The sequence below is a fragment of the Rhinoraja longicauda genome, chromosome 1, assembly GCF_053455715.1.
Source record: "Rhinoraja longicauda isolate Sanriku21f chromosome 1, sRhiLon1.1, whole genome shotgun sequence".
Classification (NCBI taxonomy): Eukaryota; Metazoa; Chordata; class Chondrichthyes; order Rajiformes; family Arhynchobatidae; genus Rhinoraja; species Rhinoraja longicauda.
This window is the reverse complement of record NC_135953.1, coordinates 85,782,002-85,806,197: the sequence shown is the minus strand read 5'-3', so window position 1 is coordinate 85,806,197 and position 24,196 is coordinate 85,782,002. Positions and strand designations below refer to the sequence as shown.

The 24,196-nt window shown below is 42.5% G+C and overlaps 2 protein-coding genes across 6 annotated transcripts in view; one reads left to right on the top strand and one right to left on the bottom strand.

Annotated features, from left to right (window-relative positions):
• Positions 1-5,590, top strand: part of shroom3 (shroom family member 3) — a 367,834-nt gene extending 362,244 nt beyond the window's left edge. For all 5 annotated transcript variants that reach the window (XM_078401654.1, XM_078401647.1, XM_078401682.1 and 2 more), the window contains 3 exons: positions 350-503; positions 2,080-2,352; positions 3,597-5,590. In XM_078401654.1, coding sequence (XP_078257780.1) covers positions 350-503; positions 2,080-2,352; positions 3,597-3,938 — 769 coding nt within the window. In that variant the 3' untranslated portion in view covers positions 3,939-5,590. The remainder of the gene's footprint in view (positions 1-349; positions 504-2,079; positions 2,353-3,596) is intronic.
• LOC144594813 (coiled-coil domain-containing protein 158-like) overlaps positions 1-23,741 on the bottom strand; it is a 510,587-nt gene extending 486,846 nt beyond the window's left edge. The window contains exon 1 of the mRNA XM_078401739.1: positions 23,736-23,741. The gene's annotated coding sequence lies outside the window, so the exon portion shown is untranslated. The remainder of the gene's footprint in view (positions 1-23,735) is intronic.
• Between the last annotated feature and the right edge of the window lie 455 nt (positions 23,742-24,196).

Here is a 24,196-nt window from a genome sequence, read left to right as displayed (position 1 = left end):
GTTCCTACTCTCATGAGCATGAGGTACTGGAAGCAACCCAGAGATAACCACTCTTTGAAGTCCTGCTTTACAGTTCTCTGTACTTAGGTTGCAGAACCTCCTTCCTCTTCTGACCCACCTCATTTGTGCCTACATGTTGACTTGCAACTGATACCTTGGAGCAAGCTGGACCTTTATCAAAGAGTGGAAGAACAGGGAGAGAATTATTGGGGGGAAAAAAAACTCTTCATCCAGTGAACAGATAAAACTTTTTTTTTTATGTCTCTTTATTAATGACACCTGATTGAACTACTTTTATTCTTTTAAAAAACTTTTATGTTCATGTGTAACAAGTACATTTCTTTCTTAGGAAAGAGGAGAAAGAGAGGGGAGCAGCCACATCACATTGTCCCACTTACTACAGCACGTCGGCCCTCAAAGCTGAGCTGATGAATAAAATAAAGGACATGCAGGGAAATGATGCTGAAGATGAGGAGGACGTTCCGGACATAAACGAGAAAAAGGTGCTGAAATTTCAGAGCTACATCACTAAAATCAAAACCTGACTTCATTCATCTCAGTGACCCAGGAATTGAATACATTAGGCCACTCCCCCCCCCCCCCCCCCCCCCCCCCTCGCCCTGCTAAAGGACACAGAATCATTATTAGCACAGCAGGAGGCTTTTTGGCCCATTGTACAAGTTCTTTGAACATTACAGTGACTTCTATCCTTCTGCTCTCCTTCCGTGGCCCTGTAATTCATTTCTAAGATACAAATATTGATAAAAACCCTGACTTAAACTGCTTGGATACTAACCAAGGCAGTGGATGAATCAGATTACACCTGCTCATTATGTAAGAAAAGAAGTCCTTTCTCACATCGGGTCCTTCCTCACCGCTCCATTTTTTGGTAATCCTTTTAAGTCTGCAGGTGCTTGTGATTCTTCCCATTTGGGACCTGCTTAGTTGTATTTACCTATTCTAAGTTTGTCATGGTCTAAACTTGATATTCATGCTGAGTTGAATGGCCTGTAATCTCAGTAGGGGCCTCAAAAGAAGAGAAATGCATTACATTCACTAGCCCTGCAAGCCTAATTTGTGAAAGAGTCAATTTTCCAAAATTATCACATTTTCCTTGTAACCTTCAGAATCTTTGACAAACTACAGTGAATTTTTTTTAATATCCTGGATGAATTTGGACCATTTTTATTGCCTAGCTCTATATTATAAAGATTATACAGTGATTCTCAAATACCATTTGTTGTGAAAGGGGTAACCACACCACTACGAGGTTGCCCCTCCTTTGAATGTCATTCACTATTATCAGGCACTAGGCACAATTCTCAATGCAGCAATTGAAGCTGAGCTGGTATATTGGTGCCCCTTTATATTACAAAGATTTGTTGAAGTGATTCACACTGAAGCGTCCAGTGCTGTGACATCTGGCCCACTATTTCATACACTATTCAAAGCACGGCCACAACAAGTGCTTCATGAATCTGCAGGCAGTGTTTTACTTTTGCTTCTCTGATCCTGCAATGTTAAAAATGTTGTGTTGAAGTAAACCCTTCCAGAGGATCTGTGAAACAAAAATCTTCTCTTGGCCAAAGAAAGAAACCAAATGCTGGTGTAACTCAGCAGGTGAGCCGGCATTTCAGGAGAACATGGATAGGCAACATTTCAGGTCAGAACCCTTCTTCAGTCTGAAGCTGAGTTACTCCAGCATGTTGTCTTTCTTTGGAATAAACCAGCATCTTCAGTTTCCCCTTATTACACCTTCTCTTTCCAAACCAGTCGCTTGCAGAAAGGAGCAAAACAGAACTTGCTAGAGTTTCTGTACTCCAACAACCAATAGCACATCTCATTTAGTTTGCAATTCCGTTCGGTGAAATCAGGTTGCACTGCTTGTGATAGCTTTGTAATGTATAAAGACCAATATTGTGTACTGCGGCTGCCTAACAGAAGCCAAAGTGGAAAGAAATTGAGTAAAAATGTTCACTATTAATGTTTTTTAAACTTTTAACAAATAGTTTTGAAAGCAACATTATGGCTTCTGACTTTCTTTCACTAACTTAATTCAGTTCTCTTTCTACTTCACAGAATGAGCTAATTGAGAGCATAACATGTAAAATTCAAACCCTGCGTGAAGCTAAGGAGAGCCTAACGACTGACATTAAACTGAATAGTGCTCTGGGCGAGGAAGTGGAAATCATGATTAAAGGCTTATGCAAGTCCAACGAATTTGAGAAGTACAAGATGTTAATTGGTGACTTGGACAAGGTCGTAAACTTGCTGCTTTCCCTCTCTGGTCGTTTGGCACGAGTGGAAAATGTCCTGAAGACTCTGGATGAAAGTGCAAATGCAGAGGAGCGTGTACGTAATCTGAAGGTTTAATTCATGCCCCTCTGGAATAGTAAAAAAATTCCACCATTTAAAATCCACAGAGAATTCTAGTTCCTTTGCCTAAGAGCTGTCCACTATTAGAGGATTAAAATGTAAAGTATATTTGGCTAAGGGTATTGTTTAAATGACTATTGATATTCTTCAATGGAAATGTGGATGTTTTGCCAATGGACTAATGCAAAATGTAGAATGTTACATAATATTGACCAGAAGTACGACGTTTGATCCCTGATCCATTTGGGGCACAGTTTAAAAGGGATTATCAGCTCTTTGAAACCAACATAGTTGTTAATCATGGAAGGTCATTAATCCTGAGGGCTAGTACACCATTAAATCTTTAGGGTATAATATATTAATAACACACACCCTCTGCCACTCAGCCCTTTCAGCATCTGATATGCTGTAGTGCGCTATCTAATATTTTCTCCTGTCTCCTTCAGTGGGTGTGTGCTATTAGTGGGTTTGATGGTAATGTTTTGGAAGAAAAAAGATGTGGTGAGAAGACCGAGTCGCTAAGAACTAGTCGCTAAAATAGGTTGTCTCATTCATGGCAGTGATGCATATAGTAGAGCGAGTCTCAATACCCATAATTTAGAGGAACCAGGCTTGACTTTTCCATATTATCATCGATTGACAGACTGAAAGTGTGTGGCTGTTGTTGAGCATATTATTGGGAACATCTGTACTGCTATCCTATGGCCACTAGTACCAGAATAAGAGCCACATTAGTTTAGAGAGATACACTGTGGAAATAGGCCCTTTGGCCCACCAAGTCCACGCCGTACACTAATTTTATCTTATCACACTTTCACAACCTACACACTAAGGGCAATTTACAGAAGCCAATTAATATATAAACCTGCATCTCCTTAGAATGTGGAAAGAAACCGGAGCACCCGAACCTAACCCACATGGTCACAGGGAGAACGTACAAACTCCACACAATCAGCACCTGCAGTTGCCACCCTTTTCTCCAGAGATGCTGCCTGACCTGCTGAGGTCGTCCAGCATTTTGTCTACCCGTAGTCGGGATCGAACCAGTGTCTCTGGCACTGTGAGGCAGCCGTTATATTGAAAATCCTAGAGGTCAAATAACATTTAAAGATTTTAAGCAAATACAGAGAGAGAAAATTGGAGAAGGGGAAAAAAATGTTTTCAAAAATGATCATTTTAAGTATCTTGTTCAAACATTAATTATGTTTCTGATGTTACAGAATTTGTTAAATGAAAAGCGTCGACTCTTGACCAGTCAGCATGAGGATGCAAAAGAACTAAAGGAGAACCTGGATCGCAGAGCACGTGTGGTCTTGGATATCCTGGAGAACTACTTGACTGCAGAACAACTCGACGACTACCAGCACTTTGTGAAGATGAAGGCGGCCCTCCTGATGGAGCAGCGGGAACTGGATGACAAGATAAAGCTGGGTGAAGAGCAGCTCAAGTGCTTGTTGGAAAGCCTACCTGCTGACTTTGTATCGCAAAGGACGGCTCCTTCACCCACCAGCCACTCCCAGCCTAGCACCTCACAACAGAAATTTACCTCTCCCCTTAAATGAAAGTAAGGGATTATTTTTTTCAGGTTTAAAGAGTAAACATTAAATAAACATGGATATCAAAGACAGCATATTTAAAGTGCTCTGAGTTTTAAAGAAACAGTGGCTAGCATGGTTTGGCCAGAAGATGCTCCTCATGGGAACATACCCACATGCCAGTCTACATCAGCGCTACACTTGAAATCTCCCATGAAGAGAGAGAAGAATCTTTTCAAAAGTAATGTTTTTTTAAAAAGCACCCCATGAAGGAAAGCAGCAGGGTAAAAGATCTCTGCATAAAAGATATTTTAAAAGCAATAAGAAACTGTTTTGTAGCCTTGCCAATAACTTCAGAGAATTACTACTATTTATAATTTTGAAGTATAAGATTCTGTACATACACTAACGTTTCATGGTTCTACTCTATTGTGTAGGGGGGGGGGGGAGTCTAATTTTGTAAGAAAATAACTTTTGGAGAGAAATACAACCCATATCACAAACACTGATTGTAATCTACTGAGTTTTTGCTTTTCTATTAACAATGAAGGACTTCGGATCACTGGGAACAAGGGGAAGCTGGAGATGGAACATTTTTGTACCATATGCTGATAATGGACCAATTCTTTCAAAATATGATGAGTTTCCACTTTTAACTTACATTGTCAGTAACTTTCACTTTTCAAAACAATATTGTAAACTAAAGGAATTTATACATCTACCTTTTTGTCCTGATGTTTGATGGTTAAATATGACCCCCAGTTGCTGGGTAATCACCCTTATGTACAGCTGGCAGAAACTATTGACTGGCATTGCTCTCCCGGACAGTAAGGCACGAGTTCCTCCAGTGCCCTTGTTATTTATTCCAAGGTCAGACGATATTGAAAATGTAACTTTGGTTGGCCAGGAAAATGTAGAAGACTGATTTGCTTCTGAAGTGCCCTCCATGAATGAAGGAAGTCAAAACTGGTACATGTTGCAACCGAAGCCCTCCTGTCTTCAGAGAGTTCCCATCTCTATCTGTGTAATGTGATGTTAATTGTAGTGTTGGAAAAGCAGTTTACAGTGCAGATGAGCACAGCTCCACCCACCGAGCCCTATTTATGTGGGTTTGCTAATGCATTGGACGAGTTGGGTACAACCTAAAGCTTCTGTAACACTTTTTTCTCATTTAAAAATATTCCGATTTCTCAATATACTGGGCTGTATGTACATCACTGTACCAAATACTAACTTTCTGAAGAGCAGATCCTGAGATGGAAGATGCGTTAGGAATCTTCATTTCTCAGCTGCTGTCAGATCCAGGTTTCGTCTTATTTTAAGCTTTGTTGGGGCATCTGATGAAAAGTTTTTTTTTTTGTAATGAATAATGTTTCATGCTCAACTGTAATGCCAACCTTTTTTTATTCAGAGGACAATGATTTTTCAGAGTTCAATCACGACTTGGTTATGATCACACCTGTACTCGTTCAATGCTTTCCAGTCATTCCGAGTCTTTGCCCAGATGGTGATGTGAAACACGTTGCATGGCTTATCACAAATCAGCCTGTAGTGCAGTATGTGAAATGAATCTGTTGCCCTACTTCTCACAGTCATATGTGTTCTTGAGATTTGTTCTCGACCAGAAATCATGACATTGAAGCTTGCACCCCACTTACTGCTGCAGACAATAAAAATGATGAGTGTCAGCACTGGCCTGTGTGTTTTTCTTTCTGCATTAATAACTGTGGTCTTATGGAGCAGCAATGTTGTGTTAGTGCATTTAAGACATTTGCCAGGATGCCAACTTCTTTTTCTGGGTAGTGAAACATAATATTCAGATAATAATGAGCACTGGGTAACATCACTGCCTTTCTGAATGGTTACCATGCACTCATGGACTTTATCCCTAATAATTGGAGATTGTTGTTATTTATTATTAATATTCTATTAATAATAACAGAAATACCAGCAATTCCAAGTGAGTAAACACTGAAATCCCAGAAACAATGTTTTCCAACCGTCAAAGCAGACTTGGACCATGTTCCAGAACTGCATTGCTGCTCATTGTAGAGATTAATAGCTGCAAAGAACTTGAGTAAGCTTTAGTTAACTTCCATTTAATTGCTTATTTAAATACTTTGATCTTCTTTCATCTTAAATTTTAAAAAATTTGATGTGTGTTTTTCTAGTTTCTAAATGTTTGTCCTTCAAAAACATTCCAGCCTTCTAAAGTTTTCTTCAGTATTGATGGGCAACTTGTTCTGGCCCTTGCCACCCTTTCTATGCAACAAGATTTGAGTGGAAAACTTTGCCATGGTGCACGCATCATTGTTTAGCTTATCTGGACAAGCTGACTGCAGCAGATCCGTACAGGTAAGTGATCCTTTCTCGTTGGCAGCATCGAGGATGTGTGTTCAGTTCAGAGATACAGCGCGGAAACAGCCCCTTCGGTTCATCGAGTCCGCGCCGACCAACAATCCCTGCCACACCGACACCATCCTGCACACTAGGGACAATTTATATTTATACTAAGGCAATTGACCCACAAACCTGTAGGTCTTTGGAATGTGGGAGGAAACTGAAGATCTGTACAGACAGCACCTGAAGTTGGGATCAAACCCGGGTCTCTGGAGCTGTAAGGCATCAAGTCTACCACGTGTGGCGTAAGAGTTTATTCCCCAGTGAAATTTTTTTAAAGGAATAATTTGGGTAAAAGTTTAAGATTGTGTAGTGTTACAGTAAAGGAGACAAAGGGGCAGTTTTTGCCGGTTGTGCAGACAGTAACGGGTTGAAAATCAACGTATCTTTACCCAGAGATTGGTTAAAGTAGACCATCCCTGGCACAAATCGTCTTGAAATAGCCAACTAATTACCTGTAAAAGGTGATTAATTACTTTAAGTAGACGATTTTAAGGGAATTCAGATTAAGGCATCAGTCTGAAGATGGGTCTCGACCCGAAACGCCACCCATTCCTTCTCTCCAGAGATGCTGCCTGTCCCGCTGAGTTACTCCAGCATTTTGTGTTTACCCTCTGCAGATGATTATCTTAACATAGCAAAGATGAGCAGGAAACCAGTGGATTGGGAAACTTTTAAAGAGCAACAGAAGATAACTAAAAAGGCAGTACGGGGAGAAAAGATGAGGTTCGAAGGTAAGCTAGCCAAGAATATAAAGGAGGATAGTAAAAGCTTCTTTAGGTATGTGAAGAGAAAAAATAGTTAAGACAAATGTGGGTCCCTTGAAGACAGAAACATGTGAATTTATGATGCGGAACACGGAAATGGCAGATGAGTTGAAAAGCTACTTTAGATTTGTCTTCACGAAGGAAGACACAAACAATCCCAGATGTACTAGTGGCCAGAGGACCTAGGGTGACAGAGGAACTGAAGGAAATTCACATTAGGCAGGAAATGGTGTTGTGTATACTGATGGGACTGAAGGCTGATAAATCCCCAGGGCCTGATGGTCTGCATCCCAGGGTACTTAAGGAATTGGCTCTAGAAATCGTGGACACATTGGTGATCATTTTCCAATGTTCAATAGATTCAGGATCAGTTCCTGAAGATTGCAGGGTAGCTAATATCCCACTTTTTAAGAAAGGAGGGAGAGAGAAAATGGAATTATAGACCAGTTAGCCTGACATCGGTGGTTGGGAAGATGCTGGAGTCAATTATAAAAGATGAAATAGTGGCACATTTGGATAGCAGTAACAGGATCTGTCCAAGTCAGCGTGGATTTACGAAGGGGAAATCATGCTTGACTAATCTTCTGGAATTTTTTGAGGATGTAACTAGGAAAATGGACAAGGGAGAGCCAGTGGATGTAGTGTACCTGGACTTTCAGAAAGCCTTTGATAAGGTCCCACATAGGAGATTAGTGGGCAAAATTAGAGCACATGGTATTGGGGGTAAGGTACAGAAAATTGGTTGGCAGATAGGAAACAAAGAGTAGGGGTTAACGGGTCCCTTTCAGAATGGCAGGCAGTGACTAGTGGGGTACTGCAAGGCTCGGTGCTGGGACCGCAGCTATTTACAATATACATTAATGACTTGGATGAAGGAATTAAAAATAACATTAGCGAATTTGCTGATGACACAAAGCTGGGTGGCAGTGTGAACTGTGAGGAGGATGCTGTGAGGATGCAGGGTGACTTGGACAGGTTGTGTGAGTGGGCAGATGCATGGCAGATGCAGTTTAATGTGGATAAATGTGCGATTATCCACTTTGGTGGCAAGAACAGGAAGGCAGACTATTATCTGAATGGTGTTAATTTCGGATAAGGGGAAGTACAACGAGATCTGGGTGTCCTTGTTCATCAGTCACTGAAAGTAAGCATGCAGGTACAGCAGGCAATGAAGAAAGCTAATGGAATGTTGGCCTTCATAACAAGGGAGGTTGAGTATAGGAGCAAAGAGGTCCTTCTGCAGTTGTACAGGGCCCTAGTGAGACCACACCTGGAGTAATGTGTGTAGTTTTGGTCTCCAAATTTGAGGAAGAACATTCGTGCTGTTGAGGGCGTGCAGCGTAGGTTTACTAGGTTAATTCCCGAGATGGTGGGACTGTCATATGTTGAAAGAATGGAGCGACTGGGCTTGTATACACTGGAATTTAGAAGGATGAGAGGGGATCTTAGTGAAACAAGATTATTAAGGGATTGGACATGCTAGATGCAGGAAACATGTTCCCGATGTTGGGAGAGTCCAGAACCAGGGGCCACAGTTTAAGAATATGGGGTAGGCCATTTAGATCGGAGATGAGAAAAAACTTTTTCACCCAGAGAGTTGTGAATCTGTGTAATTCTCTGCCTCAGAAGGCAGTGGAGGCCAATTCTCTGGATGCTTTCAAGAGAGAGTTAAGGGCCTGTCCCACTTAGGCGATTTTTTAGGCGACTGCCGGCGACTGTCAAAGTCGTAGCAAATCACCAAAATGTTCTTTTACCCTACGACAATGACCACGACAATGCCAAGTCAGGTCGAGATTACACCGTCTTCGGAAACATCGCAAAAATTCCCACGCTGTCAATACTTCTCTGGCGTCCTAATTATTGCTGAAATCGCTGACAAGTCGGTAAGTACTTGAGAGTTTTGAAATATAACATCTTGCCTGGGTTACTTGAAAACCAAGCTTCACGGTAACAAGGCATAAACTGGATTGACTTCCAGTTTACTAATAGCAGTATGAAGAAATTTAATTTGAATAGTGGTTAAATGGATTTTTGTGCAGAGTGTGGGCATTCTTTGAAAATGTACGGGAGATGCATATCTGGTTTCTGGGTTGCATATCTGGGTTGGGAGCCTACTTTAAATGTAATCGCTGATGGCCATAAACATCGCAAAAATTCCCACGCTTACCTGATCGTCAAACTGTCGGTAAATAACTTGGTTAAACACGTATTTTATGGTATCTTAAAATGACTACTTATTTTAATATTATGTGCTTCTAAATGCATCTATGAGAACCTAGCAAACCTGGGGACAGCATGCGACAGCGCCTGCAATAAGCAACGATACCTGGCGACAAGCCAGCTGTCGCTGAGAAATTTCACTCCGGTTGATTTCTCAGTGACGCGCTGAGATCCACTACGATTCTTGGAAAACTCTTCATGATCATGCCCGTGACACCCCGGCGAACTGTCGGCGACAGCCTTGTCGCCAGCAGGCGCCTTAAAATCGCCTAAGTGGGACAGGCGCTTAAGATAGAGCTCTTAAAGATAGTGGAGTCAAGGAATGGCAGGCAGTGACCAGTGGGGTACCGCAAGTTTCGGTGCTGGGACCCCAGCTATTTACGATATACATTAATGACTTAGATGAAGGGATTAAAAGTACCATTAGCAAATTTGCAGATGATACTAAGCTGGGGGGTAGTGTGAATTGTGAGGAAGATGCAATAAGGCTGCAGGATGACTTGGACAGGTTGTGTGAGTGAGCGGATACATGGCAGATGCAGTTTAATGTAGATAAGTGTGAGGTTATTCACTTTGGAAGTAAGAATAGAAAGGCAGATTATTATCTGAATGGTGTCAAGTTAGGAAGAGGGGATGTTCAACGAGATGTGGGTGTCCTAGTGTATCAGTCACTGAAAGGAAGCATGCAGGTACAGCAGGCAGTGAAGAAAGCCAATGGAATGTTGGCCTTCGTAACAAGAGGAGTTGAGTATAGGAGCAAAGAGGTCCTTCTACAGTTGTACCGGGCCCTGGTGAGACCGCACCTGGAGTACTGTGTGCAGTTTTGGTCTCCAAATTTGAGGAAGGATATTCTTGCTATTGAGGGCGTGCAGTGTAGGTTCACTAGGTTGCTTCCCGGAATGGCGGGACTGTCGTATGTTGAAAGGCTGGAGCAATTAGGCTTGTATACACTGGAATTTAGAAGGATGAGGGGGGATCTTATTGAAACATATCATATCATATCATATCATATATATACAGCCGGAAACAGGCCTTTTCGGCCCTCCAAGTCCGTGCCGCCCAGTGATCCCCGTACATTAACACTATCCTACACCCACTAGGGACATTTTTTACATTTACCCAGCCAATTAACCTACATACCTGTACGTCTTTGGAGATAAACATATAAGATAATTAGGGGATTGGACACATTAGAGGCAGGAAACATGTTCCCAATGTTGGGGGAGTCCAGAACAAGGGGCCACAGTTTAAGAATAAGGGGTAGGCCATTTAGAACGGAGATGAGGAAGAACTTTTTCAGTCAGAGAGTGGTGAAGGTGTGGAATTCTCTGCCTCAGAAGGCAGTAGAGGCCAGTTCGTTGGATGCTTTCAAGAGAGAGCTGGATAGAGCTCTTAAGGATAGCGGAGTGAGGGGGTATGGGGAGAAGGCAGGAACGGGGTACTGATTGAGAGTGATCAGCCATGATCGCATTGAATGGTGGTGCTGGCTCGAAGGGCTGAATGGCCTACTCCTGCACCTATTGTCTATTGTCTATTGTCTATGGGGCAAAGGGGTACTGATTGTGGATGATCAGCCATGATCACATTGAATGGCGGTACGGTGCGAAGGGCTGAATGGCCTACTCCTGCACCTATTGTCTATTTTCTATCTCCCATCAACAAACTTGTCCCACCAGTCAAATTATTGATAAAGGTCACGAATAGCTGGTCCTAAGCACCGATCCCTGCTGTACTCCACTAATCACAGTCTGTCAACATTAGAAAGATCTGACTATTCCCACTATTTACTTTGTCTCATAACCATTCTCAATCCACAAGTGTATATTGCTCACAATTCCATATGCCTCTACCTTGTTGACCAACCTCCTGCACCGGACATCAACAAACTCCTCAACATCCAAATTCACCACATACACTGGTTTCCTTATCAATACTACCTATCTAAGAATGCCAACAGATTGGTCAAATGATGATGTTTCTCTCATGAATCCATGGTGTCTGCTCAGTCCTATTTTTTTTCAACACTTGTTATTGCATCATTTATTGTAGATTCCAGGATTTTCCTTGGCACTGAGGTTAGGCTAACAAGTCTGCAGTTTCCTGTGTTTCCTTTCCCCTTCCTTAAATAGCAGGGTCATGTCTCCTATCGTTCCATACACAGGAACATTTCATGAATGTAGAGAATTTTGGGAGGTGATAACCGGAGCATTCATTATCTCTATAACGTCGTCTGTCAAATCTCCAGGATGTAGACTGTCAGGTCCTTGGGATTTATCAGCTTTTAGTCCTGCCAAATGTATCTAAAACTCTTAATAATAATCCCTTCAATTTGGCTTCCCTGCCAGACCCCTGCTTCTCTGGTATTTCTGCCAGTTTTGTGTCTCTTCTGTGAACACAGATAAGGTAGTTGTTACATTCCTGTGTTTTTCATATTACCTCTTCTCTCTTTTCTTTAGGACACACATTTACACTTGCTAGTATTTTCCTTTGCACTTACCTTTAAAAGCATACACGTCTATCCTATAAAACCTCTGACTGCTTTTATGTTTCTTGCCAATTTAGTCTCATTTTGCATTTTTTGATTGATTTCCGAGTTCCTTCCTGAGTTCCAAAATGCTCGCAAATCCTCAGGCCCCAATGCTATTTCTGGTAATTTTCCTGTTTCATTTTTTTCTATTTTAGTTTAGTTTAAAGATACAGTGCGGAAACAGGCCCTTCGGCCCACCGAGTCCGCGCCGATAGTATTAATACTATCTCCTACACACACCAGGGACAATTTTTACATTTACCAAGCCAATTTACCCACAAACCTGTACATCTTTGGAGTCTGGGAGGAAACCGAAGATCTCGGAGAAAACCAACAGGGTCACGGGGAGAACGTATAAACTCCGTACAGACAGCACCCATAGTCAGGATCTAACCCGGGTCTGCTGTGATGCAAGCGCTGTAAGGCAGCATCTTTACCGCTGTGCCACCGTGCCGCCTATTAAAAAAAAAAAAAAATCTGCAGATTGTCATTTTTTTGCAAATGATAGCCACCAAACCTTTCAATATAGTATCCCAAACAATCACAGCCAATTCTTCTCTCATGTATCCATAGTTTCCTTTGAATTAAGACTATAGTTTTGATTGTACTACTTCACTTTCAAATCCAACATAAATTTCTATCATGTTCTGATCAGATTGTTGGTGATCCCATTACACAGAATGAGAACTAAAATAACCTTTTCCCTATTACAAAAGCAGAAAATGCTGGAAATACTCAGCAGGTTAAGCTGTGGATATGGGAAGAGATGTAGAGTTAACTTTTCAAATCGGAAACCCTTTGTCGTTCTCCCATCTTCTCCACCTTCCTGCAGCTTCTCTCCATCCCAGGCCTGACAAAGAGTCTCTGACCTGAAACATTAACTCTGTTTCTCTTTCCACAGATACAGCCTGACCAGCTGAGTGTGTCCAGCATTTTTAGCATAGACCATTTTCAGCACCGACACTTATTTTAATTTTCCTGACCTTTTCCATCAGCGTTTGCCTCTGCATATTGATCTGGAAAAGCATTTCATGCGTTTGTCTTGTTATTTATTGCTGCTGATTGTGTTAGTCTGCTCTTAATGTAAACTCAAATCTCCTACATTCACTCTTTAACCCCTATTCCATTCTCCAAATATCCTGCTATGCATAATTTTTATGCTATGCCCAATATTATAGCTTTGATTTGATAGCCAATAAATAATTCCAACCCAATGTTTTCTGCCCTTTTTGACACCATGATCCACTGAGCCAAGATCATCTTGTCATCACTGTACTGATCTCGCCCCTTATTTCTATCACCACTTCTCTTTTTTCTCTTTGCCTTTCATGCCTGAATGTCAAATATCCTTGAATATTCAGCTCCCAGCTTTTGTCACTCTCCACCCACTTATCATTAATAGCAATTAGATCACTTACCCCTTTACTTCTATTTGTGCCATTATTGTACCTACCTCATTGCAAATGCTGCAAGCATCAAAATATAATTACAATTTCATGTTAATGTATTTCATACTTTGACCTGATTTTCCTTTGCCTCCTGCTTCTCCAGCTACTTTTCTACTTTGAGGCTCCCACTCCCCTGGCAAGTTAAGTTAATACCTCTCCAGGAGCACAAGGAATTTCTCCACCCCCCTTCCCCCTATTCCTCAGCTCCCAACAGGGATACTGGTCCGACAGAGGTGTAACCCTTGAGATTAGCAGTGCAAAATTGTAGTCCTGCTTGCAAGTGAAGTCTGCAGGATATTGATGCAAGAATAACTGCAAAGCTAAGTCAGTGCCTCAGTAAAAACATCTACCCCCATTCCAGATTGGCAATAGATCGGAGGTTTTTCCTGTGTTCAGCAATTTTCACACCTCACTCCCTGTGGATCTATGTAATTTTCCCATCTGAGCGCTGTCCTCGAGCGATGTACCAATTCTCTCACAGTATTTTTAACCTTTAATCATTGATGTTCCCTCCACAACCCCCCCCCCCCCCCCCCCTTTATTTTGTTGGTTGTTTCATTGAAACCCAAGTAAGGACATCTGGATCTATTACTGTCCGGTTCCATCAAATTGTCTGAATTTGATACTCTAGTTGGTCCTTTGTCATGACATTTCAGTACGCTTTACCTTTGGTACTGTGGACCTCTTTGTAGCAGATTTGGGTTACAGTGGATGGAGAGACAAGGTAATCAGAAGCCGCTGTCTCATTAAGACACAGACTGCTGGTTACACTGTGGAGGCCCCTGAAATTGACAAGCAATTGCTTCAATCAATAGACAATAGATGCAGGAGTAGGCCATTCGGCCCTTCGAGCCAGCACCACCATTCAATGTGATCATGGCTGATCATCCACAATCAGTACCCCGTTCCTGCCTTCTCCCCATACCCCCTGACTCCGCTATCATTAAGAGCTCTATCTAACTCTCTCTTGAAAGCATCCAGAGAATTGACCTCAGCACATGCAATAATGAAGGACACAAAGTGCTGGAGTAACACAGCAAGTCAGGCAGCATCTCTGGAGAGCATGGATAGGTGATGTTTCGGGTCGAAACCTATCACTGGATTGTGCCGCGCACCCGACTGCCACGAAGTCGAGACCCGCAGCGGTGACAGATGACGCATCGCCAACATTCAAATCGGCAACTCTGAGGTCGTGCCCACCGAAGCTACTGCCGACCGGCACCACCACTCGAGCCGCTTGCAGACCGGCCCTACCGACCTCCACTGCCAGGCCGGGCAGTCGACGCCACACCCGGCCCGCACTGCCTCCCCGGCCACTTCCAGGTCAGATCTACAGAACTCCACTGCCGTCCCTTACCTGCACTCCGACTGCCCAGGGGCCGTGACCAATGACTCAGTCGATCCTCCCCTCTCCCCTAGCCGACAGCAGGCCGGGACCGTTAACTTACCTGCATTCCAGGCCCAGTTCCAGACCAAGTCTGAACAAGAGTCTCGACCCGAAATGTCACCTATCCATGTTCTCCAGCGACAATGTCCCAGCTGCTGAGTTACTCTCCACTTTGTGTCCCTTGTGTAATAACCAGCATCAGCAGTTCTTTGCTTCTACTACTTGTGTAGTGATACTCGATTATACTCTATTGCTCGATAATTCGTTACTTGGTTACAGCAGACAGCTGACAATAGTCAACCACCATTTCCCCCCCCCCACTCCCCTAATATCCTTTATAAAGAGCGTTTACTGTACTCTGTATCTATTTCAGAACAAAAGCAATGTGCACTATACCTCCACCTTGTGGTCTATCTTTGAAAGCACAATTAATTTTTGAATTCCCAAATTTAAGATATAGCAAGCTTTATTCCCTGTGGTACATATATGTCTTATTAAGCAATCTTGGGGTTTTTGTTTTGTATTGCTACAATCAGTACTGAATATTTGGGAGCAAAAGAGATATATTAAACATCAATGCCCTTCAGTGAAGAAGTATTGCTACAATTACCAAGTCCCATGAGTTTCTAACTCCAGTTCCACACAGAAAGCTGAGATGGACAATTTAACCTCCAGCTGAGACACCTTCCCAATCTATTCCTCCTCCCTACTCTGGCAGTTTGTCACACGCTGTCTGGCTTTCCTTCACCTTCCTAAATAACTGCAAGAGGAAGCCAATCTGCATCATCTGTGCTTATAAGCAACTTGCTTCTGCCGGGGATTTTAAAGGAACTGAAAACTACAGCAATATCAGCCAGATCATTTCCTGTACCATTCAAATTCAGCTCGGTGTAGAAATGTCAATGAATAAATGAGCCACCTACAAGACAAACCCTTTAAATCGCTGATCCAACAAGCTCTTTGAGATATAGTGCCTTTCATGATTGGTCACCCTCTCAAAATCAGTAGCCATGTCATCCTGGGAAGTTTAAAAAAAACTGATGTAAAAAAAAAACACCGCCAATGTGGTTAAGAAATTGTGCACAATTTGTATCTGACCTTTATAAGTATTGATTTTTCTTGTTTTAGTCATGTGATGCCTGCGTCAGCCAGAAGGGGTAAGGCTCACATTCAAATGACCCAGCAAACCCTCAGTTCCAGGACAGCCATCAACAAAGGGCAATAAAAGCAGGCCACATAGTTCACAAATATCCCATGAATAAACTGAAAACAACTGAGATGAGCTCATTTAACAAGGCGGACGAGTGAACCCTGGATTTGTAGGCCCATAAGAGGCACTGCCCTGAACTGTTGATTGTTTGGGGTGAGGACCTGCTTACAGATTTCTCAAATATCAGGATATAAGAACCAAGCCTTCAATAAAGATATTTCAATACATTTCAAATACTGTATTAAGATTCTGGTTATAGAAAAAGCTATATTCCCGAGATTAATATGGCTTATGTTTAGCGACTGGATGACCTTTTATTTTGAAAGAACACCAGCTAAGAGATGAATAGGTTTGGTCCTACAGATGGATATCGTAAAATGTTACAGTGGCAACATTTATAATTAATTGTTCAGTTCGACACTTAATGATTTCAATGGAAGTTCTACGAAGCTGCATAGAGCTAAGACCTGGAGGATAGTTAGGTTAAGGCTAGGTTTTGGTTTATTGTCACTTGTACCGAGGTACAATGAAAAGCTTTTGTTTGTGCGTTATCCAATCAAATACAGGAATACAATCAAGCCAAACCCAAGTGCCAAAGGTAGAGTGAAGACATAGATACCAGAATGCAGAATATCATTTCTCTGCATTGTCGTGTTACAATTCCAGATATATGTTTCAATGTTTGCAATGTGGTAGGTTGGAGAATCGGGACTGTATCATAGCTTATGATATTCAAAAATCTGACAAAAGAGAAGAAGAAACTTTTCCTTTGTCTAATGCACTTTAAATTTTTTTGTATATTTTGCCTGACGGAAGCGGTGAGAAGGAATGGCCAGGATGGGGAAGGTCCTTGATTAAGTTGGCTGCTTTCCCGAGGCAGCGTGAAGTGTAGCCGAACTCAAAGGTAGTGAGTCTAGTCTGTGATGGACTGGGCTACATCCACAACTTGCTGCAATTTCTTGCAGTCTTAGGAAAAGCTGTTCCCAAACCAAGCTGAGATGCAACCTGGCAATATGCTTTCTATGGTGCATCTGTAGAAGTTCATAAGAGTCATATCATATCATATCATATATATATATACAGCCGGAAACAGGCCTTTTCGGCCCTCCAAGTCCGTGCCGCCCAGCGATCCCCGTACATTAACACTATCCTACACCCACTAGGGACAATTTTTACATTTACCCAGCCAATTAACCTACATACCTGTACGTCTTTGGAGTGTGGGAGGAAACCGAAGATCTCGGAGAAAACCCACGCAGGTCACGGGGAGAACGTACAAACTCCTTACAGTGCAGCACCCGTAGTCAGGATCGAACCTGAGTCTCCGGCGCTGCATTCGCTGTAAAGCAGCAACTCTACCGCTGCGCTACCGTGCCGCCCAGTCGTTGGAGACGTGCTGAATTTCATCAGTCTCCTGAGGAAGTAGAGGCATTGGTGTACTTTTTTGGCTGCCGCTTCAATGTGGTTGGCCCACAACAGATTGGTGGTAATATTTACACCAAAGAGCATGAAGCTCTCAACCATTTCCACTTTGGCACCATTGATGCTGATTGGGGCATGTACTAACCAGGCTTCCTAAAGTTGATAACTAGCTTCTTCATCTTGCTGACATTGGGGGAGAGGTTATTGGCCTGACACCATATTACTAAGCTCTCGGTCTCCTACCTGTACTCAAATTATCACTGTTCGAGATCCAACCCACCACTGTGCTGGTCATCTGCCAACTTGTAGATGGAGTTAGAGCAGAATTTGGTAGCACAGTCATGAGTGTATAGGAAGTTGCGGGAATGTTGCCAGGACTAGAGGGTCTGAGCTATAAGGAGAGGTTGAGTAGGCTGGGTCTCTATTCCTTCGGAGGATGAGGGGTGATCTTATAGAGGTGTATAAAATCATTAGAGGAATAGATCGGGTAAATGCACAGAACCTCTTGCCCAGAGTAGGGGGGAATTGAGGACCAGAGGACATAGATTCAAGGTGAAGGGGAAAAGATTTAATAGGAATCTGAGGGGTAACTTTTTCACACAAAGGGTGGTGGGTGTATGGAACAAGCTGCCAGAGAAGGTCGTTGAAGCTGGGACTAACCCAACGTTTAAGAAACAGTTAGGACAGGTTTGGAGGGATATCGACCAAGCACAGGCAGGTGGGATTAGTGTTGCTGGGAGATGTTGGCTGGTGTGGGCAAGTTGGGCCGAAGGGCCAGTTTCCACACTGTATCACACTATGACTAAGAATAGTAGAGGACGGAGAAGGCATCATTGTGGGGCACTGTACTGGGAATTATTGTGGAAGATATGTTGTCACTAATCCTCACTGCTTGTGGTTTGTGGGTCAGAAAGTCAAGGATCCTATGGCAGAGGGTTATGCTGACTCCTAGTTCCAGGAGTTTGGAAATTAATTCCAATGGGATTATGGTGTTGAAGGTGGAGCTATAGTCAATAAGTAGGTGTCTGACATAGGGCGGCAGGCACAGTGATGCAGTGGCAGAGTTGCTGCCTTACTGTGCCACAGACCCGGGTTCAATCCTGACTGCAGGTGCTGTCTTTTAGAAGTTGTATATTCTCCCCGTGACCGCGTGGGTTTACTCCGGGTGCTCCAGTTCCCTCCCACATTCCAAAGACGTGCAGGTTTGTAGGTTAGTTGTCCCTAGTGTGTAGGGTAGAACTAATGTATGGGTAATTGCTGGTCAGAGTGGATTCGTTAGGCCGAAGGGCCTGTTTCCACACTGTACCACTAAACGATATTAAAGGCGTTGTCTAGGTGTTCCAGAGATGAGTTTAGGACCAGAAAGAGGTCGTCTGCAATGGACCTGTAACCACAACCACAACTGCTGTGTATTATAGCCATCTGGGAGGCTGGATTTTATATGTGCCATCATCAGACTCTCAAAGCACTTTCATGATGGTGGACGGTAGTTTTAGGTCAGTGTAAACTGGTGCTGAATTGGTGTTGTGCAATAAGGATTCAGGCTTTGGCCCAAATTTATGAGGCTAATCAATGATTATCATGATAGAAACATACTTGGTGATGCCAAGACAGACATCTGCTAGTTTGGTACTGAGTTCTCTTTGGTGAATGTGTAGCAGTATTCATAGCATCTACATATTTCTGGAAGCTGGTAGATACAAGGAACTGCTGATGCTGGTTTACCAAAAAAGAGACAAAGTGCTCAGTGGGTCAGGTGGATATGGATTGGGTGAGTTTCAGGTCTGGATTCAGCATGCAAGTAAACAAAGGGGGATTTGGTCACAAGGACTGGAGCCAATGCATGCCATCTACAGGGAGGTGGCCGGGACCAAGTGATCCGAGGGAGCCCGAGATTAAGCCCAGAGGTCCTGCAGTGGATGGTTGACTTAAGTAAAGAGTATTATGTTTGTTGCAAATATAGATAAGTTCAATAACTGTTGTGCAGAGGGACTGAATCAAGGAGACATTTGAGGAAACCTGAGGGTGATTGTATGGTTGAGCATGAGTCAAAACACCTGGAGCACAGGTCCACAGACATCTCGTGTATTGACAGAGTGCACCAATGTTATTGGGGGGTAATGATAAAAGAGCAGGAAGCAGTGGGAATGTTACTGCTGGACCTGTAGAAATGAACTCTTTTCTTATGCATTATTGTCCAGGTATTCAAAGAAGTGTTGTTACTATTTTATAATTGAATGAGTGTTCATTCTAAAAATAAACTGAAACCTTTGGTTTTTTTTTAGCTTTCCATGATGCAAGGAAACTACAAGATCACAAGATGTGGAAGGTTGCTCGCTGCACTTTAATCCATAAAATAATAATGGACAAAAACAACAGTATTCCAGTTTTCCAGTACAACCATCTGCATTTTTAATAGTGGCTGCACACCATGTCATTTTGACAAATTATTCCATGCAATCTATGTGGCATAGAAACATAGAAAAATAGTTGCAGGTGTAGGCCGTTCGGCCCTTCGAGCCAGCACCGCCATTCAATAGACAATAGGTGCAGGAGGAGGCCATTCGGCCCTTCGAGCCAGCACCGCCATTCAATGTGATCATGGCTGATCATTCTCAATCAGTACCCCTTTCCTGCCTTCTCCCCATACCCCCTGACTCTGCTATCCTTAAGAGCTCTATCTAGCCCTCCCTTGAATGCATTCAGAGAATTGGCCTCCACTGCCTTTTGAGGCAGAGAATTCCACAGATTCACAACTCTCTGACTGAAAAGGTTTTTCCTCATCTCTGTTCTAAATGGCCTACCCCTTATTCTTAAACTGTGGCCCCTTGTTCTGGACTCCCCCAACATTGGGAACATGTTTCCTGCCTCTAATGTGTCCAACCCCTTAATAATCTTATACGTTTCGATAAGATCTCCTCTCATCCTTCTAAATTCCAGTGTATACAAGCCTAGTTACTATATTCAATATGATCACGGCTGATCATCTAAAATCAGTACCCCGTTCCTGCTTTTCCCCAATATCCCTTGATTCCTTTAGCCCTAAGACCTAAATCTAACTCTCTGTTGAAAACATCCAGTGAATTTGCCTCCACTGCCTTCTGTGGCAGAGAATTCCACAGATTCCCAACTCTCTGGGTGAAAAAGTTTTTCCTCATCTCAATCCTAAATGCCTACCCCTGATTCTTAAACTGTGACCCCTGGTTCTGGACTCCCCCAACATCGGGAACATTTTTCCTGCATCTAGCCTGTCCAATCCTTTAAGAATTTTATATACGATCCCCTCTCATTCTTCTAAATTCCAGTGAATACAAGCCCAATCAACCCATTCTTTCATAATATGTCAGTCCCGCCGTCCCGGGAATTAACCTGGTGAACCTACGCTGCACTCCCTCAATAGCAATAATGTCCTTCCTCAAATTAGGAGACCAAAATTGCACACAATACTTCAGCTGCGGTCACTCCTGGGCCCTGTACAACTGCAGTAGGACCTCCTTGCTCCTAAACTCAAATACTCTCGCAATGAAGGCTAACATGCCATTGGCTTTCTTCACTGCCTGCTGTACCTGCGTGTACCTGCATGCTTACTTTTGTTCAGAAAGGTTTGGGCACTACTCATGATGACTTGAACACGCAATTCCTTTACTGACCAGCAATCAGCTACATGAGCTTTAATATCAGTCGTGTTTTCCTAGAGAGGAATGCTGAAGGGAAACTAGGACTTGAATTGTTGCTCTCTTAAAACACATTTATTACAGGGTCCCGTAATAAACGTTACCAATCCATGTTCTCTAAAGATGCTCCCTGACCCGCTGAGTTACTGCAGCACTCTGTGTCTTTTCTAATCACAGTATAATGCCCTAGTTAAGCTGTAAATCTCTGTTGAGTATGTGGCCTTGAGATTATGCCACGTTGTAATTGAACATGGGCTTGGAAAAGGTAAGAGCTGGAAAGAGTGTTCTTAAAGTAATTGGCAAAATTGCCATATTATGTTGAGAGCTTCAACTCAGCAAGGTACAGTTGTTGAAGGAGAAGAGCTGAAAATGATTGCATCATTGCATCAACTGTCCTTGTTCCAATTCTTTCAGAAGTCAGGAGAGTCAAGAGTGTTTGTCATTGGCACCAGGGCAGAAACAATGACATTCTTGTTTCCGTCAGCTTTACTACAGCTCAGTTTCAAGTACTTTTCAGCTGGAAAAAAATTGATGTCCAAAGTATCCAAAGTATCCAAAGGAGTTCAGAACCAAGGTCCACAGTTTAAGAATAAGGGGTAGGCCATTTAGAACGGAGATGAGGAAAAACCTTTTCACTCAGAGAGTTGTAAATCTGTGGAATTCTCTGCCTCAGAAGGCAGTGGAGGCCAATTCTCTGGATGCTTTCAGGAGAGAGCTAGATAGAACTCTTAATGATAGCGGAGTCAGGGGGTATGGGGAGAAGGCAGGAACAGGGAACTGATTGTGAATGATCAGCCATGATCACATTGAATGGCGGTGCTGGCTCGAAAGGCCGAATGGCCTACTCCTGCACCTATTGTCTAAAGTGGTCCAGACACATAGATCATTAAAATGCCATATATATCTAAAGGTTAATGGAATGCTGCCCTTTTTATTGAGAAGGCAAGAGTACAAGTAAGACATGTTAACGACTTGGCCGTCTAGGCAGCACACTTTGAGGCTATATATTCATTTTGAAGGAAAAGTATTGTAGATTTTCGAGAAAAACATATGAACACCAAAGGTTAGATTATAAAGTGGAATTTATTATTAGAACTCTTTTGATCAAAGTTTTCAAAATGTCAATGGGGTACTAATAGGATAGATACCCCATTCTCCCCTGGATGAATAATTATGGGACCAAAGATCCTAAAAGTTTGATCCTAAGATCCTAAAAGTTAGGTCCTTCACAAGTGAAGATACACGAGACTGCAAATGCTGGAATCTGGAGTAACAAACCACTTATTAGCGGAACTCAGTGGGTCGAGCAGCATCTGTGAAGGGAAAGGAATGGTTGACGTTTTGGATAAAAACCTTGCATTCACTTCGCAAACAATATTTGGAATATCTCTTGGTCATTTCAAAAGACATTTGAAGCACTCTTCACTTTGAAAATTGTTAGTTTTATATGTTTGCCAGACTTTTGTCAGCCAGGGGTTATAAGGGACATGTGGTCACAGAGAAGTCTAGTTCACCTTGTATGGTGGAACAGGCTTGAGAGACTTTTGGAAGGAGGGGGGAGGGAGGGGGGAGGGGGAGGGAGAGGGGGGGGGGGGGAGAGATTTGGGCCCAACGGGTCCATTTGGTCTAGAGACCTTTAAAGTTCGAAAATGGACATCTGGGAGACAGCATAGGAGGTCACCTGATTTTAAAAGGGGCATTAGAGTGAAAGACGTTGTTATCTGCTGGCCACCTAATGCTTAGTTTTCTTTCTTATATAAAAACATTGGGAAGTCCATAATTGCCCCCAGAAAACAGTAAACGAGAAATGCAGCTCTGAGACTCATAGCTCAGCAAGCACAGTGAAAGAGCAGATTATCTCATTTAGTAAAGAGTTGAAGTGGAGCCAAGTATCGGTGGCTTGCGTCATTCATTGTTGCCTTCTGGTACAGTTTCTCATTGGGAAGATTACATAGTGCTGACTGAGTTAGCACAAACACATCAGCATTGTAATCATTGCAGTCTGGGGTAGTAAATGTCACTAAATGCCTGCACACAAATGAGAAGCAAGCAGAACACATAAAGCTTGACTGGTTATTTTGCCTCAGGTTTCTCCGGAGAGCATGACGAACATCTATTTAAATGCAAATGCAAATACCTTAGATAAACCAGTAATTGTAAAGACTTAATCCACATTTTTTGGGGTAGAGGTGGAGGCAATTGTGTCTTTCTTTAATTGTAGCCAGGAAAGGTATTACCACATATTGTATCTTTCTCGAGAAACAAAAAACTACAGACGCTGCTTTAAAAATAAACACAAAGTGCTAGAGTAACTCAGCGGGCCAGACAGCATTTCTGGGGAACAGGGATAGGTGACATTTTGGGCTGGGACCCTTCTTGAGATTGATTGTGGATGGGGCAGGATCGAAAGCTGGAAGAGAGGTGGGGAGGACAAAACCTGGCAAGTAATAGGTGGAACCAGGTGAGGGAGGTTCAGATAAGCTCTTGTTTGGACAAGCTAACCTTTGTCCAACCATCTGCCTATTATTGTATGTTTCTGTTCAGTATCACTCAGGTACTTGTCTGGACACGTCAGTTCCTTACAACTTGTTTTGTTGATCAATGTGGGAAACTAAGAAAAACCTAAAATGAAAGCAAAGTAACATAGCTGCTGGCTGTAAAATGCAAAATGCTGGAAAATGTGCACTGGTCAGAAAACAGCAGTGGAGAGAGAAACGAGCTGAATGTTTCCAATTGTTGACATTCTATTAAGGCCCAATGATGAACAACCATTGATTCCAAACCGGAGTTGTTTCTTGCTCCCGAACTGCTGCCAGATCTGACAAATATTTCCAGCTCTTCCTATTTTTCTTTCAAATAAAATTCAGTCACTTTTCACTTCCCTCCATGCTTTTAGTTGAATTGATTCCATTTGTTCAGAAAATGCTAGAACAGCTGTCTAATATTTCAGCCAGCTCTATATTTTGCTTATGGTTTGTTTGATAAATAAATCCTGAGCAGCAGCATGCCTGTAATCCTGCTGCAAATAATAATTTCATTTTTCCGTTGTCAGTACATATGACAATTAAATACTTTTGATGAATGGTCATTGGCTTGTGGTGTTAACTCTGTTTTTCTCTCCACATGTGCTGCCTGACCGACTGAGTACTCTTTACTGTTTTTGACTGTTCCATGTGCTTCTTTAGATAGTAAGTGTTTTATTTTTCCTTGTAATCTACAAAAAGTGGATG